We start from the raw sequence: 15,423 nt of genomic DNA on the forward strand, positions 1-15,423 counted from the left end.
AAAAATGTTTTGGTGGATCAGAGAAAGAACATTTTAGCCTCCCTCCAAACATTTAAGCCACCTAAAGCGATCCCCTTATTGGACACTCCTCTTCTATACCGTCCTTTTTAAGCCTTCCTCTCTAGCCACTTCCCGGTAATTTGTAAAATCTCCGGTAAAATCTTTTCGTCCAACCTTTCACTTACTATCTCGATGGCTATTTAGAAGATATAGTTGGCATACATAGTCTTTGTTCATCTAGAGTGAGTCCCCATCACTCTATCAACTCTTTCATAATATACTTACCCCCTTCTTTCCTGTAAAGTTCCATTTCTAATCTTGTAAACAAGTGAAAATAATGAAAATGAATTCAAAAAATAGAAAATAAAAAAACAACAATGATAAATTCCAAAGATGAATTTAAATACCTTAAAAGCCATAATCACTTTAATAAATTATGTCTTTTTATGTTTTCTAAAAATAATGAAATTTATGCAAAAAAACTTAAAAATACACTACCAAGATATTTTTTTCTTTTCTTTTCTCATTGGGAACTTTTTATATATCAAGTAGGAGCAACTATTTTTTTTTTTCTGGAAAGATTGTGACTAGAAACAAAATACCTGATTTCAAACGAAATATGCTATCAGTTGATAAATCAGCATAAGAGTCTAAAAAAAATCAAGCTTTATTAAAGGTTTCCATAGCATCAATGGAATGACACTAAAAAAAAAAAAAAAAAAAAAAAAAAAAAAAAAAAAAAAAAAAAAAAAAAAAAAAAAAAAAAAAAAAAAAAACTATCCAAATATACCTTTCTGGAACCAGCTGGTGAGCCACCAGATGGAGAACTCATAAATCCTCCACTTTGATCCATTTTCTCCGCTGTCAAGAGCTTTAAACAGTAGCAATGGAGTTAGTCTGAAAGAAAAATAATTTAATTAGTAGCTATTTGATTAATTTTGTTTGATAACAAACTTCTATGCATCCACTAAACGTTAGAAAACACCACTAAAAGAGTATATTGCCTCTCACCTTAAGACCAACACAGAGAAGTTTTGGTAGCATGTATCTAAGACTAACCCATCCCATTGACCTAAACGTAAGAAAAGAAAATCTGATGGCAGCATTATTGCTGATACAAATGGGACTGCTTCAATAAAATTTCTGCACAAACTTCACCACCATAACAATGGACACTTATCCTCCCAAGTTTCCTAGTCGAGGCAACTTTATTAATGCAACTTGTTTCTTCTATCCTTGATGATATTTGCCAGAGACCAAAGAAATGTTGATGCAAACAAAACAGTAGGCCTTGATAATTTTTAAAACAACTCTTTATAAAAAATTCCCAGTATATTACTAATGAAATTGAACTGGTCTCCTATATGTTATATGCAACAAAAGAGCTACCACAATATTGGAAACAAGCACACATCAAATTCATCCTCAAAAAAGGATTGACTCACGAATTCTGCTGAAAATTCATGCCAATTATTGTTACCTTAGTGATGAGGAAAATTGTGGAAAAAATTCCCCAATGAAACTTTTGTAACCCACTTAGAGAACAACCAATCACCTACTGACAGCCAAATCATATTTGTAAAGGCAGGCAGGGGTGCAGAGAGGGGGGGGATGAATCCCACCCCCAAAAAAGAAGTTCCAAGAAGTTGGTGCAAAGTGCTGACACTTTGGAAATTAGCTTATACGTCTGCATTTGTTGGAACACTGGACAATTTTGTAGGCATATTCTTTATACCCCCCCCCTAAATTCAAAACCCATGCTGCACTCCTAAAGACAGGTCTGTTGAAACATACCTGCTGCAGTCTACACAATATTGCAACTAAACCATTAGAGACCAGTGGACATTCTCCTTCTTGATACAGCAAAAGCATTTGACATTTATGGTATGTATAATGCAATTTGACTTTTTACATGTTTACAGAATAAGAGCTTACTATACAAAAGGAAACCAGTGTATATTGCAATATTGGAAGCTGTAATTCAGTTGTCAAGGACGCAAACATTATAATTTCTTAACAATCTTTCAATGGGAATTGAGTAGTACTACTCTCTTGTCAACCCAGTTTTTTAGGTTTTAGAAATGGGGAGGAAACAGAGCATGAAAACAACTTTCAAGTCATCTGAATTCATTCCTAAGAGTATCATTCTCCTAGTTCAACTTTTTTGAAGACGGCAAAAAGGGTAAAATTCTGTGGTTGACCAGCCTATAGGAAACCAGGCAATAAAATTAGTACTATTAGGTTCTTTATTTTATGCTCTTTCATTATACTACAGTTACTTTCCCAACAACCTGCCTTACTACCACTATCCCCCTTGATTATCTCATTGGCACATACAGTTCTAATGTTACATTTCTCTATTGTTTTGTATTTTATGATATATAATTTATTTTAAGCGAAAAAAGAGTAAGCCTTAGGCTCGTCTTTTTACAAAAATGATAGCAAAATACAGCAACAAAACCATACATGTAACAGTCCCATAGCCCTGCTGCATTAAAAAATAACAACAAAAACAGGGACAAAACTTCTCATCCTGAGCAACAAAGTCATAGACGTTATAGTTTACAGTCCCATAGGTCTTTCACATTACAAAATAGCAAAAACATTGCTGATAAAAATATTATATATATATATATATATATATGTATATATATATATATATATATATATATATATATATATATATATATATATATATATATATATATATATATATATATATATATATATATATATATATATATATATATATATATATATATATACATGAACTGGTTGTCTGGGTATTGATTGGTACCACAAATACAAAATTCCATAGGCTTATCACATTACAAAAAGAAACAAATGCTTCATGACAAACAGAAAAAATTTCACAGTGCTCCTCTTGGGTGGCATTAAGTAAACAATTACATATTAAAGACCATAAATGTAATGGTTCCATAAACTACCTTTTAAAAAGAGGCCCAGACCAGAACTATAATATTGTTTGTTGACATAAAATGGTCAGGCAACATGTGCCATGATTGAATGGATGAATTTACACAAGACCCCTGTCCAACCTTTCTCGAAACCCTTTGCTGGTAAAATTTCACTTAGTTCAGCCATGTGGGTGAATAATGGCTAAATTGAAAGAAATCACCACAGGATAGATTACCAACATCTTTAAGAATTTGAAATGTGGTAACCAAATCAAATTTATCTCTCCTGAATTGTCAAGACAGTAGGCACAAACTGCTTGCCCTACACTCGTAAGGTAAATATTTTAAATAAGGAACACATTTAGATGTTTATCTTTGCATTTTTTTGAAAATAAGCTGTGACTCTGATTTTCTTGTTGATCATTACACAGATGACCATTATCCAACTATAGGTTGCACAATTGTCTTATACAGTTTAGCAAAGCTTTGCAGGTTAAATCTTCTAAACATTCTTTTGATGCCAAGCAAATGGTAGTTTGCCTTATGTTATATAGCTAACGCTTGATTATCAAACCTCAAGTGATAAAAGTCCCTGATTTATAGGCATTGAATTAAAATTAGAAAATTAGTCAATAAATTTAAATCTTCCTGTATAAGAGCCACATCAACTAGGAAGGATAAACCATACAAAGCTTTATATGATCTGTAAACATTTTAATTGGACTATGTTGGATTACCTGTGGCAAACCAATTAAGAATATACGAAATAAAACTGGTCCAAACAACTACCCTGGAGAACTCTATTCAATACACTACACTCTTCAGATAAAGCTTCACCAGCCTTAATATTTGGTTACCTATCTGTTATGAAATCTGTAATCCCAGCCAAAGTTCTACATCCAATTCCATAATTTTGGTGATTTTTCAACAGCTGAGGTATTGCAACTTTGTCTAATGCTTTAGAAAAATGAATATGAATACAATCAAACTTTTGAGCAGAATCAGCTGTCTTAAGAAAATACTGAATTACTTTCATTAACTAGGTTTTACAAGACAAATTTTTTTAACACCATGCTGTACTACATGCCACTGGTCATTTTTTCAAATAAATCTTGGAACAATAAACCATTTTTTTTCCATAACTCTTGGAAAAATAGAAGTCTTTGAAATGAAACAAAAATTAAAATTTAAGCTAACCTTCTTCTACCCTTGTGAAGCGGTTTTACCACTGCCTTTTTCTACACAGTAGGGCATTCACCAGAGTCTAAACAAAGGTTAAAATGAAAAGCAAGAGAAGTGACCAGACAAGAAGCCAATTCATGCATAAGAACATTTGAAACACCATGCGTATCAGGGCCTTTATCAAACAAGATCACATATAGTGTTTTGTACATGTTAAGGTACAATACCTGAGTTGCCAAATTGCGACCCATTTTGCAGTAAATGAGCTAACTGCACAGAATAAATTATAAAGAGGCAACAGTATTTAAAAAAAAAATGATGACTAAGTTTCATGAGAAGAAAAGAAGAAATCAATTGATGAAAATTTATATTATTGATTTCATTTATTTTCTGAGTGAAAGGAACTAAAGCTCTTGCTACTCCTTTTGTTTCAGATGTATTATTTTGCTTTTTCATATAAGTTTATTGCGTGGTTAGAGTTTCTGGAATTTCCCTCTCCTGAACTCAATGTTTCCTAGCTCTTCTAGTCCCCTCGGGGAAGGGGGCCAATCATCTAATTGGTTATCAGAAGCGAATATTCCTATTGTTGTATCTCCAATATCCAATGATGATAACCTGAATGAAACCATGATTACTGTCTCTTGAGTCACCAATCTCTGAAACTGATAACCTGCTAAATGAGGATTTTCAGACAGTGGGCAGAAAACAGAAAAGAAAAAAACCTTCTATGAGTCCTCCTGAAATAGTTGGACTCTCAAACTCAGTCCCAGCTGTGGAGGTAAAGGACAAACCATTGTCCTTTTTACTCCAACAGTAAAAGATCAATCTTTCTCTGTCAAAAATATTACTAATATTAGAATGAATCTTTTTAAAGCTTTTAGATGCAGCTTCACTGTGAATGTGAACAGAGATTGTTCACTTACGGAGATGAATGACCCCTTGTTTCTAGACAGAAATGAAGCCTGCAAAGCACTTAGCCTACACAAAATTGGCAATATCCCTGTTACACCTGAATGGTGGAAACCAACCCTGAAAAATTCTCAGAAAATAGTGCTGTACAACATACCATTGGAACTGTCAAATGATGACTTGAAAGATGGTCTTATGAACAATAAGGGGGAAATGCTGGAGGTTCTGGATGTTCATCGTATGTGCAAGCTAGATTCTAAGGGAACAAGAAGTAGTAAGAGTGTCCTCTTTATCTTACCTGCTAGTTCCCAATTTGACTCGGTGTTCCTTTTTGGTCAGCAAAAAGCTCATAAAATATACCAAGAAAAACCTCTTCAATGCTCAAAATGTTTTAAGCTTGGTCACTCATCTAAGTATTGTTCTTCTTCTGAACCAGGGTGCCCTAATTGCCTTGGTAATCACTCCTTGTCTAAAGAAAGTAGATGCACTGAAGTGCCTAAATGTACAAACTGTGATGGTAGACATCAATCAACAGATCACAATTCATGTCCTAAATATGTTCAGCGAGCTAAAGTTTTAAGGATTGCTCTTCAAGAAAATGTCCCTTTCCTGATAGCTGCAATGGAGCTGGCCAAGCTCTCCAAAGTACCATCAGGTCCAAGAGTTAATGAGGCCAAGGAAGTGAATTTAGCCCTTCCTCAAAAACCCTGGCTACAGGTCCACAAGAACAGCCAAAATCAGGCACTCATACCTCCTACTGAGACTTCTTACCCTCTGTTGGCTAAGGAGCATCCAAAGGAAGCTGAAGCTAGTCCATCCCTCAACAATCCAAAGACTAATCCTAAATCTTGGTCTGAAAGAGTGCCAGCTTTTCCAAATATTTCTACTCAAGCCATCACTATGCAAGATAGAGTTGGACCTCGTATTACTAATTTAATTAAATATGTTGCATCAGTGGACCTGATCTTACAATCAAATATGGCTAAAGATAAAAAAAAGCCAGTATAACAAAAAAAATTGCAGAACACTACTTTTCCAATTCTATTTTCAATGAAATAGGAACAGAATTATCATCCATTCTCTCAAAGTATCATGTATGTCACCTATTTAACCCTTCCTATGTTAACTAAGCTGCAGATCCTACAATGGAATTGCGTCTCTTTAAATTCAAATAAACTTGCTGATCTTATCCAATGTGCAAATGATAATAGAATTGGGATTATTTGTCTACAAGAGACTAATCTTCATCAGTACAAGAAAATCAAAATGCCTGGGTACAAGTGCTACAGGAAAGATAGATCAACTAACAGAAAGAAAGGGGGTGTGGCAATCTTTGTTCATGTTTCAACCCCAACACTCCCCTCAACCCTTAACTATCTACAGGTATGAAATAGATGTTGTAGGTATAATAATTACCTTAGCCAATGGTAACCATCTTGCCATAAAATCCTTTTATAATCCATGTGGGAGTAAGGACATCAAAGTATCTTGGAAGCAGAATTATCAGGTAATAATACCTTTATTTTTGGTTATTTTAATGCCCATAGTCCTCTCTGGGAACAATCAGCTGGTAGCAACAAAGCAGGAAGATGAATAGAGTACATATTGTCCAATTTTCCTGACACCTTGATTTTCACTCCATTTGACTTTCAGACCAGGTATAACATTTCTTCTAACTCTTTCTCAACTATAGAGTTGCTTCTAGGTCCTTCTTCATATTATGATTTAGTTCAGATGGTAAAGGTGTCGTCTCTTCAATCTGATCATTGTGCAATTCCTACATCATTTCAAGATTTATGCTACACTCCCAAACCTTACGTCCCTACATTTATTAACTCCAAAGGTAATTGGTCCCTTTTTCGTGAGATATTAAATGAAGTAGATTTTTCCTTTGTTTCTCCTAATTCTGATATTAATGCCATTGAATCTAATTTGAAATCAATCCTGCTGGAGTCAGCTAAATTGGCGATTCCAATCACTAGGGAGCATTTTTACAATGGCTCCAAAAGACCCAAAAATTGGTGGAATGATGAGTGTAGGGTTGCAGTTCTGGCAAAAAGAAAGGCTCGTAAAATGTTTCAAAAGCACCCATCTCAGTCAACAGCAATCTCTTATAAGCAGTCATGTGCTAAGGTGAAACTAATTTGTAGGAGAGCTAAACAGAGTACATGCCTGAATTTCAGCTCAAGGATCAGTTTTAGAACCCCAATTTCAAAGGTCCATAATTTCATTAGCCAACTAAATAGTGGAAAGCAGCCTAATGATGACCGTAGATATGATATCATTCAGGATGGATATCCAATTATTTCAGATAAAAAGAAGGCAGATCTGTTTACGGATATTTTTAAAAATGATTGCTCAGATTTTCATCCCATCCAACCTCCTTTTTGTAATCTCCCTCTTACCTGTTCTTATAAGGGTACTCTGATGAAACCGTTTTCCCAAGATGAATTTTGTGTAGCACTTAATTCTCTTAACATCAAGTCTTCCCCAGGTTATGATGGTATTTATATGAAGGGGATTCTTGAGTCCCCAAAGGTGGTCCATACAGCCCTCTTAAGTCTTTATAATCTTATTTGGTCAAATCAAAATTTCCCAGATGCTTGGAAGATTGCTCAGGTATTCCCAGCTTTAAAACCTTCTTATTCATCTAATGATCTTAAGTCTTGCCGTCCTATATTGGTATTACCTTCCTTTAGTAAAGTTCTGGAAAGGCTTGTCTTATCAAGAATTGAGTGGTTTGCTGAAGTCAACAATCTCTTTCCTAGTGAAGAAACAGGTTTCAGAAAAGGACATAGTTCTTTAGACAACATTAACCAGCTAGAAATTGATGTTTGTAACTCTCTTAAAATTAGACATGTCACAATGGCTGTTCTGTTTGACTGGTCAACTGTCTATGGAAATGTAGTCCACAATAAATTATAGGAAATCCTAATAAATCTTGACTTCCCGTATCCTTTAATAAGTTTCATAAAGTCTTTTCTAACTGATAGATATTTTTACGTTCAAGTAAATCAGTCTAGAGGTGAGCAATGCCCCATTACGAGAGAACTTCCTCAAGGTGCAATATTGAGCCCTCTTCTATTCAACTTGTATGTTTCTGAATTTCAAGTATCTCATGCATCATTTGGCCTTTATGCAGATGATTTGATCATTTGGAAGTCGGGAAGGGATATTAGCCTTCTTCAAAGCCTTATTCAACAGGATGTAAGTTTAGTCCAGAGATTCTCTTTAGCATTTGGCTTCCCAATCTCAATCAGTAAAACTAAAGCCATTATATTTACTAATGGTACTCAAGATCCTCCTAATCCACTGTCAATTTTCTCAAGGGATATCCCATATTGCAAATCAGTGAAGTTACTTGGTTAATTAATGGATTCTAAAATGCAGTGGCATGAACATATTAATTCTTTGAAATCTCTGATTATTCAGAGACTTTGTATTCTGAAAAGACCTGCTGGAAGTAAGTGGGGATGTCACCCAAAAATTATTTTGGATTTTTACAAATTATATATTCATTCAAATATAGAATATGGGATTCAAATTTTTTCAGTTCATCCTCCATCCTCATTCAAAATCCTTGAATCTTTACAAAATTCTGCTATTTGAATAGCTTTAGGTGTGCATAAGCATACTCCTCTGTCAAAGTTAAGAATACTGTCGGGATTGGTATCCCTAAGGGAAAGAGCATCTAGTCTAAGGATAAAATATTTCTCCCAAATCCAGGCTTATGGAGTCAAGCATGCTGTATATGCACATACCTTTGCTGAGAAGTCAGCCTGTCCCAATGCCCATTCATCATGGAATCAGTTTCAACTGGAGGTCCCAAACTGGAATCAACATTTGCTTTATGCATATCCTTTTACTGAGTCCCCCCCCATGGGAAATGAGTCCTCCAAGCTGTCAAGTAGAACTTATCTCTATTAGTAAAGATTTGATTCCTAATTACGAGATCCAGACTATTTTGGCTGAACACATCTCAAACCCCAACTATAGAAAAATATATACAGATGGATCTGTCCAGAGGGAAAGAGCTGGAGCAGGAGCATTTATCCCATCCCTGAATTTGAACATTTATTCTCCTCTCCCATTGGGATCTTCTATCTTGTCTGCTGAATTATGTGCCATCCGCCTGGCCTTGGATGCACTTATAAATTATAACATGGAATCTGAAAATATACTCTGTCTCTCTTACTCTAAATCAGCATTACTACTGATCCAAAATATTAATAGAATTGCTAATGACAAAGATTTATATAATATTAGAAGACAGCTTCTTAGTCTTAAGATCAAAGAAAACGAAGTTTATTTTCAACATGTTCCTAGTCATAAAGGCATAAAATATAATGATATGGCTGATTCTCTAGCAGCAAAGGCTTCCATGTTATTTCCTAGTCCTTCCTCTGGCCTCAATTCACGAGATATTATCAGGCAAAGATCCAAAGTTAATCACAGTAAATTAATGTTATCTCTTTCATACAAGATTAAATACAGTGCTATATTACCAGCTGAAATCAGGTGCCCTACTTCTAAATAGCTTGTTATTTAATTGGAAGCTACATCATTCCCCTTTATGCCGAATCTGCTTTTCAGCAGAGGAAACAATCCAGCATATTTTATTCGATTGCCAGGCTCAGAGTGAGGAGACTGTTGCTCTTAAGTGTTTCTGCTCCTTGGCTAAGATTCCAAATACTTATATAGCTATTCTGGATTCTAACCTGCCATGGGAAATTGATTGTAAGATATTTAAGGCAGCAATTGATACCTTAAAGAAGAGAAATATTGTTTAATAAAGATTAAAGCTTGAAGAAGTCTATTTTTAAAGGGACGCGATTTATCCATAATTTTTGATTGTGCAGAAGAGAGCGGGAATGAGTAGGAAGAGCCATATTGGTACCGGCTGGCCTAGTGCCTTAAACTGCTGGGGACAGGTAGCTCAGGTACTCGCACTTCCCACAATCAATAACAGTGTATTATTGTTCATAATCGTATATATCCATTGTTTGCAGACTGGAGGAGAAGAGCACTTCTGGTAGCTAGTTTTTCTGGAGAAGAAGTCAAAGAGGTGAAAGGACTTGTTAGTCCATATACCTCCCTACAATTTTTGGAATTGGAACTTCATTGAGAATAGCTGTCTTCTTCTTATCATTACCAGCAAGTTCAAAAGTGGCAGGATTACTTAAGATTGTAAATAACAGTGGCTTTCTTTGTTAACTAGCTTTCTTGTATATTTTGACTGGTGAAGAACAATACAACAAAAGGTTGCAATACAGGTCTTATGTAAAGATACCATTTGAAATAATTTAAAATGTGGATAGGATAAACAAACAATGAAGGGCAATGTGATCATCTGATTAATAGAAAGATACTATACATTATAAAGTACACCGAATAATTAAGTTAGGCTACCATGGGAACAATCCTTGGTCCAACATTACTTAATACCTTTATCAACAATACTGTTCAATTTGTCAATAATAAAATGAACCTTTATGCAGATGATCAGCCCTGCAAAAACAGCCAAAGAGAAAACCTTATTACAAGCTGACCTAGATAAACTCCCTGATTGGGCAAAAATCTGGAGGTTAGTACAACATTATGAAATGCAGGACAATTCATTTGGTAGAAAGAATTTGAAGAGTCAGTATTACATGTGTGGAATAGATAGTGTTGGGCAAATGATTGGTTCTTCCCATGCTGAAAGAGACCTGGGTATAGTTTTGGATGATGAATTGAAGTTTGAACAACATGCTTGGTCAGTTGCCTCCAAATCACTCCAGACTCTGGGAATTGTAAAAAGAAAGTTCTGCATTAGGTCACCAAAGCTGACGTCAAAGTTAAACAAAGAAATTGTTCTACCAAAACAGGAATTTGATATGTGTATGGCAACCCTATTAAATAAAGGTAACAAGAGTGTCCGAAGGCAAGCAATTAAATCAAAAGAAGGTTGTAAAAGCCTGGACTACCCATCCCACATGGACAAGTTACAGATTCCTATCCTCTCCTATCAATGGAAGCATAAAGATGTCATAATGGCATATCAAATGCTCCACACTCAGTCCTTTCAACAAAACATGCTTCAACTTGACCAGCCAACAAGCATTATAGGACATACCATGAAGCTGTACTGCAAACATGTCAACACCAGACTAGAGAACAGCTTCTTCCCAAATAGAGTCATGGGGCTCTGAAACTCCCTAAGCAAAGAAGCAGTCTTAGCCCCTAGCATGGAGGCATTCAAAGAAGCTTGGACAAAGATTGGTCATCTAAGCCACTGCTTCAAGAAAGGGATGCAGCTGACACATTGGCTCAGCATCATCACTAGCCAGCACCTACTGGATAATTCCTTATTTGTTGGACAATGCAATTAAAAGTAAGCTAATGATACTTGGAAAGAGCATGAAATAAGGTGTCTGATTATAGGCCTAGCCTACTACTTTCATTGGTAAATATGTCACAGTTCATATTATTGACTTACCAATAAAGTGAAAACACCACTTGATGCCTTTTTTATGCTGTTTATGAATATAATAATTGCTTCTATTGCAAATTAAAATTTAAGCACTTTTTGAGCTCTTAAAAATGATTAATTTTCAATTAAAGTATGGGTTATTGCTTGTTTTCTGACAAAATGACAGTGTGTTTTCTCAGTGCTGTTTTCTTGGTTGTTTTTGACAAAATAATGCTACATTTTCTCAGTGCCAAAATTGTTTATAATAAGGTTAGTTTAGGTTAGGTTAAAAAGTGCTTAAATTTGGATTTGCAATAGAAGTGATTATTATATTCATAAAGAGCATAAAAAAGGTATTGAATGGTATGTTCACTTTATTGGTAAGTCAATAATATGAACTGTGATATATTTACCCTTTCATTTTATTAGCATAGCTTGTTTCCTTTAGATGTGGCCACCCAAAGCAAATTTCCTGGAAAAAGCTCATCATTAGAAGTTTTACCAAGTATTTGACAAGTTTCAACAGAAATATTAGCTTACTAGGTATACCTGACTCAGTTCTTCTTTTTGTTTAGGCTACAACTAAATAGGCATGCTTTATCCTTTACTGAGAAAAAATTGTAGAAGGAGAATATGCAGTACTTTTACATACGTTTAACTGAAATACTATAGTTTGCATTGGATATGGTAAAATTCTAGTTGCATGACTTCTTGCTATCTCAAAAAAGGCATTAGGTTAGGAAAATGGAACTTTCAGGGATGAATCTACAGACTAAAGTATGTCCTGGGAAGATATTTTGAAGTAACTATCTCTACTCCTTCTCCCTCTAGAGGGCCCTGACCTGTGATGACCTTTAAAAATATGTGTGTCATAAAAGTGAAACCTTGCAAAATATATCTTCTGCTTAATTGAAGTACCACAAAATTGCTTTCAGCTTCATAACTTTGCTCAATTCCATTTTATAAGGTTTTAAAGATATGCAAATACATTTCCTAAATTTTGAAAAAAAACATTGAAATGGCTCAAAATTTCACTCAAATAATAGGAATTGCATTTTCAAAACTAAAGGCAGAGGAAAAGCAACTAGTAACTGAAAATTAAGGTAAAATGTTGTATTGTCAAAATTTCAACAGGTGACCTGTCAGGTAGACAAATTTCAGGGCCCTCTAGAGGGAGAAGGAGTAGAGATGGGTACTTTAAAATATCTTCTCAGGACATACTTTAGCCTGTAGACCCATCCCTGAAAGTTTCATTTTCCTAACCTAAACCCTGTCTGAGATAGCAAGAAGTCAATTAACTAGAATTTTATTCTTCATTCAACCAGAAGATCTATTTTGCAAGGTTTCACTTTTATAATAAACATAATTTTTGGTAAAATTCTAGTTAATTGACTTCTTGTTATCTTGGAAAGGGTTTAGATTAGGAAAATGAAACTTTCAGGGATGGGTGTATGGGCTAAAGTATGTCCCGGGAAGGTATTTTGAAGTACCCACCTCCACTTCTTCTCCCTCTAGAGGACCCTGAAATTTGCCTACATGACAGGTAAATACCTATTGAAATTTTGACAAAACAACATTTCACCTTAATTTTCAGTTACTAGTTGCTTTTTCTCTACCTTTGGTTCTGAAAATGCAATTCCTGTTATTTGAGTAGAATTTTGAGCCATATCAATGTTTTTTTTTCAAAATTTAAGAAATGTATTTGCATATCTTTAAAACCTTATAAAATGGAATTGAGCAAAGTTATGAAGCTGAAAACAATTTTGTTGTACTTCAATTAAGCAGAAGATCTATTTTGCAAGGTTTCACTTTTATAACACACATATTTTTAAAGGTCATCAAAGGTCAGGGCCATCTAGAGGGAGAAGGAGTGGAGGTAGTTGCTTCAAAATACCTTCCCAAGACATACTTTTGTCTGTAGATTCATCCCTGAAAGTTTCATTTTCCTAACCTAAACCCTTTCTCAGATAGCAAGAAGTCAATTAACTAGAATTTTACCATAATTTTAAAGGTCATCAAAGGTCAGGGCCCTCTAGAGGGAGAAGGAGTGGAGGTGGGTACTTCAAAATACCTTCCTGGGACATACTTTGGTAAATTTATAGCAAACAGTATAACTGGCTTTTGTATAAAGTGAATATACCACTTGATGCCTTTTTTATGCTCTTTATGAATATAATAATCACTTCTACCAGAAATTCAGATTTAAGCACTTTTTGAGCTCTTCAAAATGATAAATTTTCAATTAGAGTATAACTTATCACTCATTTTCTGTAAAATAATACTATGTTTCTCAGCACTATCTTTTCTATCAAAAAAATAATGCTACATTTTCTCAGTGCTAAAATTATTTATAACAAGGCCAGTTTAGGTTAGGTTAAAAAGTGCTTAAATCTGTATTTCCAGTAGAAGTGATTATTATATTCATAAAGAGCTTAAAAAGGCATCAAGTGGTATATTCATTTTATACAAAAGCCAGTTGTACTGTTTGCTATAAATTTACCTATTCTTTAGCCTTTACACTCATCCCTGAGAGTTTCATTTTCCTAACCTAACCCCTTTCCAAGATACCCAAAAGTCAATCAACTAGAATTTTACCTTGGATATTTCCTATGGTTATGAGCAAACAGAGCAGCATATATGAGGACGTTGAGCAGGGCACTATCAACCTTTTACCTTCATCTATTTTCTTTGAATTTTGTGATTTCAGACATGAATTTCGTCTACTTAAAATTTTATTAAATTAGAGCATAAAGTTACCGGAGCAAACTCTTTGTTGAAGTTGAAGGAATTATGCTCTCCTCTGTTTACCACTTAAGAGCCTTCTTTGTAGAATCTGGAACTCCAATAACTGATTTCAAAGTCTAAAGTCTTGGTGGATTTCTTCTAAGTACTTTGTGACAAGTTGAAGTATCTGCACTTTGTCTTCTGATGTAGTGAGACCACCCAGAATATGATATACACTTGGCTTAATGCTTCTTACACGAAAAAATTTCACTATTTCCTTCCTTTCACTCGCATATCTATCACACTCGAGAAGTAAATGCTCAATAGTTTCTTCAACGTCACAAAATTCACATCTTTCTGAAGCTCCTTCAAACCTTGCTTTATAACTTCGAACCCCAGCATGACCAGATCTGAGTCTAAATACGATTCTTGATTGCCATCTATTCAAAAATTTATATATTACAACTTCTCTCTTGCGCCTCTCCTTTGTAGTTACAAACAAATTTCCTGATAAGTTCAGGTTATCCTGGAAGCTTTGATCGCGGATTGTTTTAATCATTTGCTCTATTTGCGTTGCAATTCTTGGAGTAGGAACATCCAACTCACTCTGACCTTCTAGTGCGGCAGTTTTGGCTTCTCTATCTACTCTCTCATTCCCTTTAATTCCCACATGGGCGGGAACCCACTGAAACGAAATCTTCCTTCTTTTTAACATCCCTAACAATTTTTGGTAGCAAGCCACTATTTCTCTTGATGGATCTCTAGACCTTCCAAAATTTTTTTAATGCTTCCAAGACACTCATTGAGTCAGAACATATCAGAATGTCCTCATGGTCTTCCATACTTTCTGCAAACTCCAATGCCTTCAAAATGGCATATGCTTCAGCAACAAACACTGATACCTCAGGGTACAATTTATATTTTCTGACAACTTTCATTTTTGGAATCCAAAATGCAGCACCAACGGCTGTAGGGCTCTCCAACTTCGAACCGTCAGTATATATTTCAATGTAATTTTTATACTTGTCGTTTAGCATTATTTTGAGTTCCATGTCCATATCACGTTCTTTTGTAGGAAATAATAGATTGCATTTTGGCTCGATTATTTCCCAAGGAGCAATATCAGGAACTTCACATATGCTTAAAAATTCGGAAGTTTTTAAATTTACATCTTTGGATGCTGAAATTTCTGAAGCCTTTTCCCAAAAATTAAGTTGATTTCTAACCTTCTTTGGATTC

The 15,423-nt window shown here is 34.8% G+C and overlaps 3 protein-coding genes across 6 annotated transcripts in view; 2 read left to right on the top strand and 1 right to left on the bottom strand.

The window, feature by feature from the left end:
- The window catches only part of LOC136042547 (replication protein A 32 kDa subunit-like), a 30,973-nt gene extending 16,414 nt beyond the window's left edge, over positions 1–14,559 (bottom strand). The window contains exons 1-2 of one of the 4 annotated variants that reach the window (XM_065727513.1): positions 14,218–14,559; positions 791–897 (exon numbers count right to left, since the gene is read on the bottom strand). In XM_065727513.1, the coding sequence (XP_065583585.1) occupies positions 791–853 (63 nt within the window). In that variant the 5' untranslated portion in view covers positions 854–897; positions 14,218–14,559. Of the gene's footprint in view, positions 1–790; positions 898–12,112; positions 12,136–14,055 lie in introns of those variants that run through there. The other 3 variants (XM_065727512.1, XM_065727514.1, XM_065727515.1) reach the window with 3 other exon arrangements.
- LOC136042548 (uncharacterized) lies at positions 4,959–6,017 on the top strand. The gene has a single exon (XM_065727517.1). It carries the CDS (start codon positions 4,959–4,961, stop codon positions 6,015–6,017), a length of 1,059 nt encoding a protein of 352 aa, XP_065583589.1.
- LOC136042543 (uncharacterized) lies at positions 10,508–11,200 on the top strand. The gene has a single exon (XM_065727509.1). The coding sequence runs from the start codon at positions 10,508–10,510 to the stop codon at positions 11,198–11,200; it is 693 nt and encodes a 230-aa protein (XP_065583581.1).
- Positions 14,560–15,423: the final 864 nt, after the last annotated feature.

Source organism: Artemia franciscana, unplaced genomic scaffold (assembly GCF_032884065.1).
Source record: "Artemia franciscana unplaced genomic scaffold, ASM3288406v1 Scaffold_1445, whole genome shotgun sequence".
Classification (NCBI taxonomy): Eukaryota; Metazoa; Arthropoda; class Branchiopoda; order Anostraca; family Artemiidae; genus Artemia; species Artemia franciscana.

Bases quoted from the DNA above. Each gene is read 5' to 3' on its own strand.
- LOC136042548 (XM_065727517.1), top strand. From the start codon at position 4,959: ATGAATCTTTTTAAAGCTTTTAGATGCAGCTTCACTGTGAATGTGAAC.
- LOC136042543 (XM_065727509.1), top strand. From the start codon at position 10,508: ATGATCAGCCCTGCAAAAACAGCCAAAGAGAAAACCTTATTACAAGCT.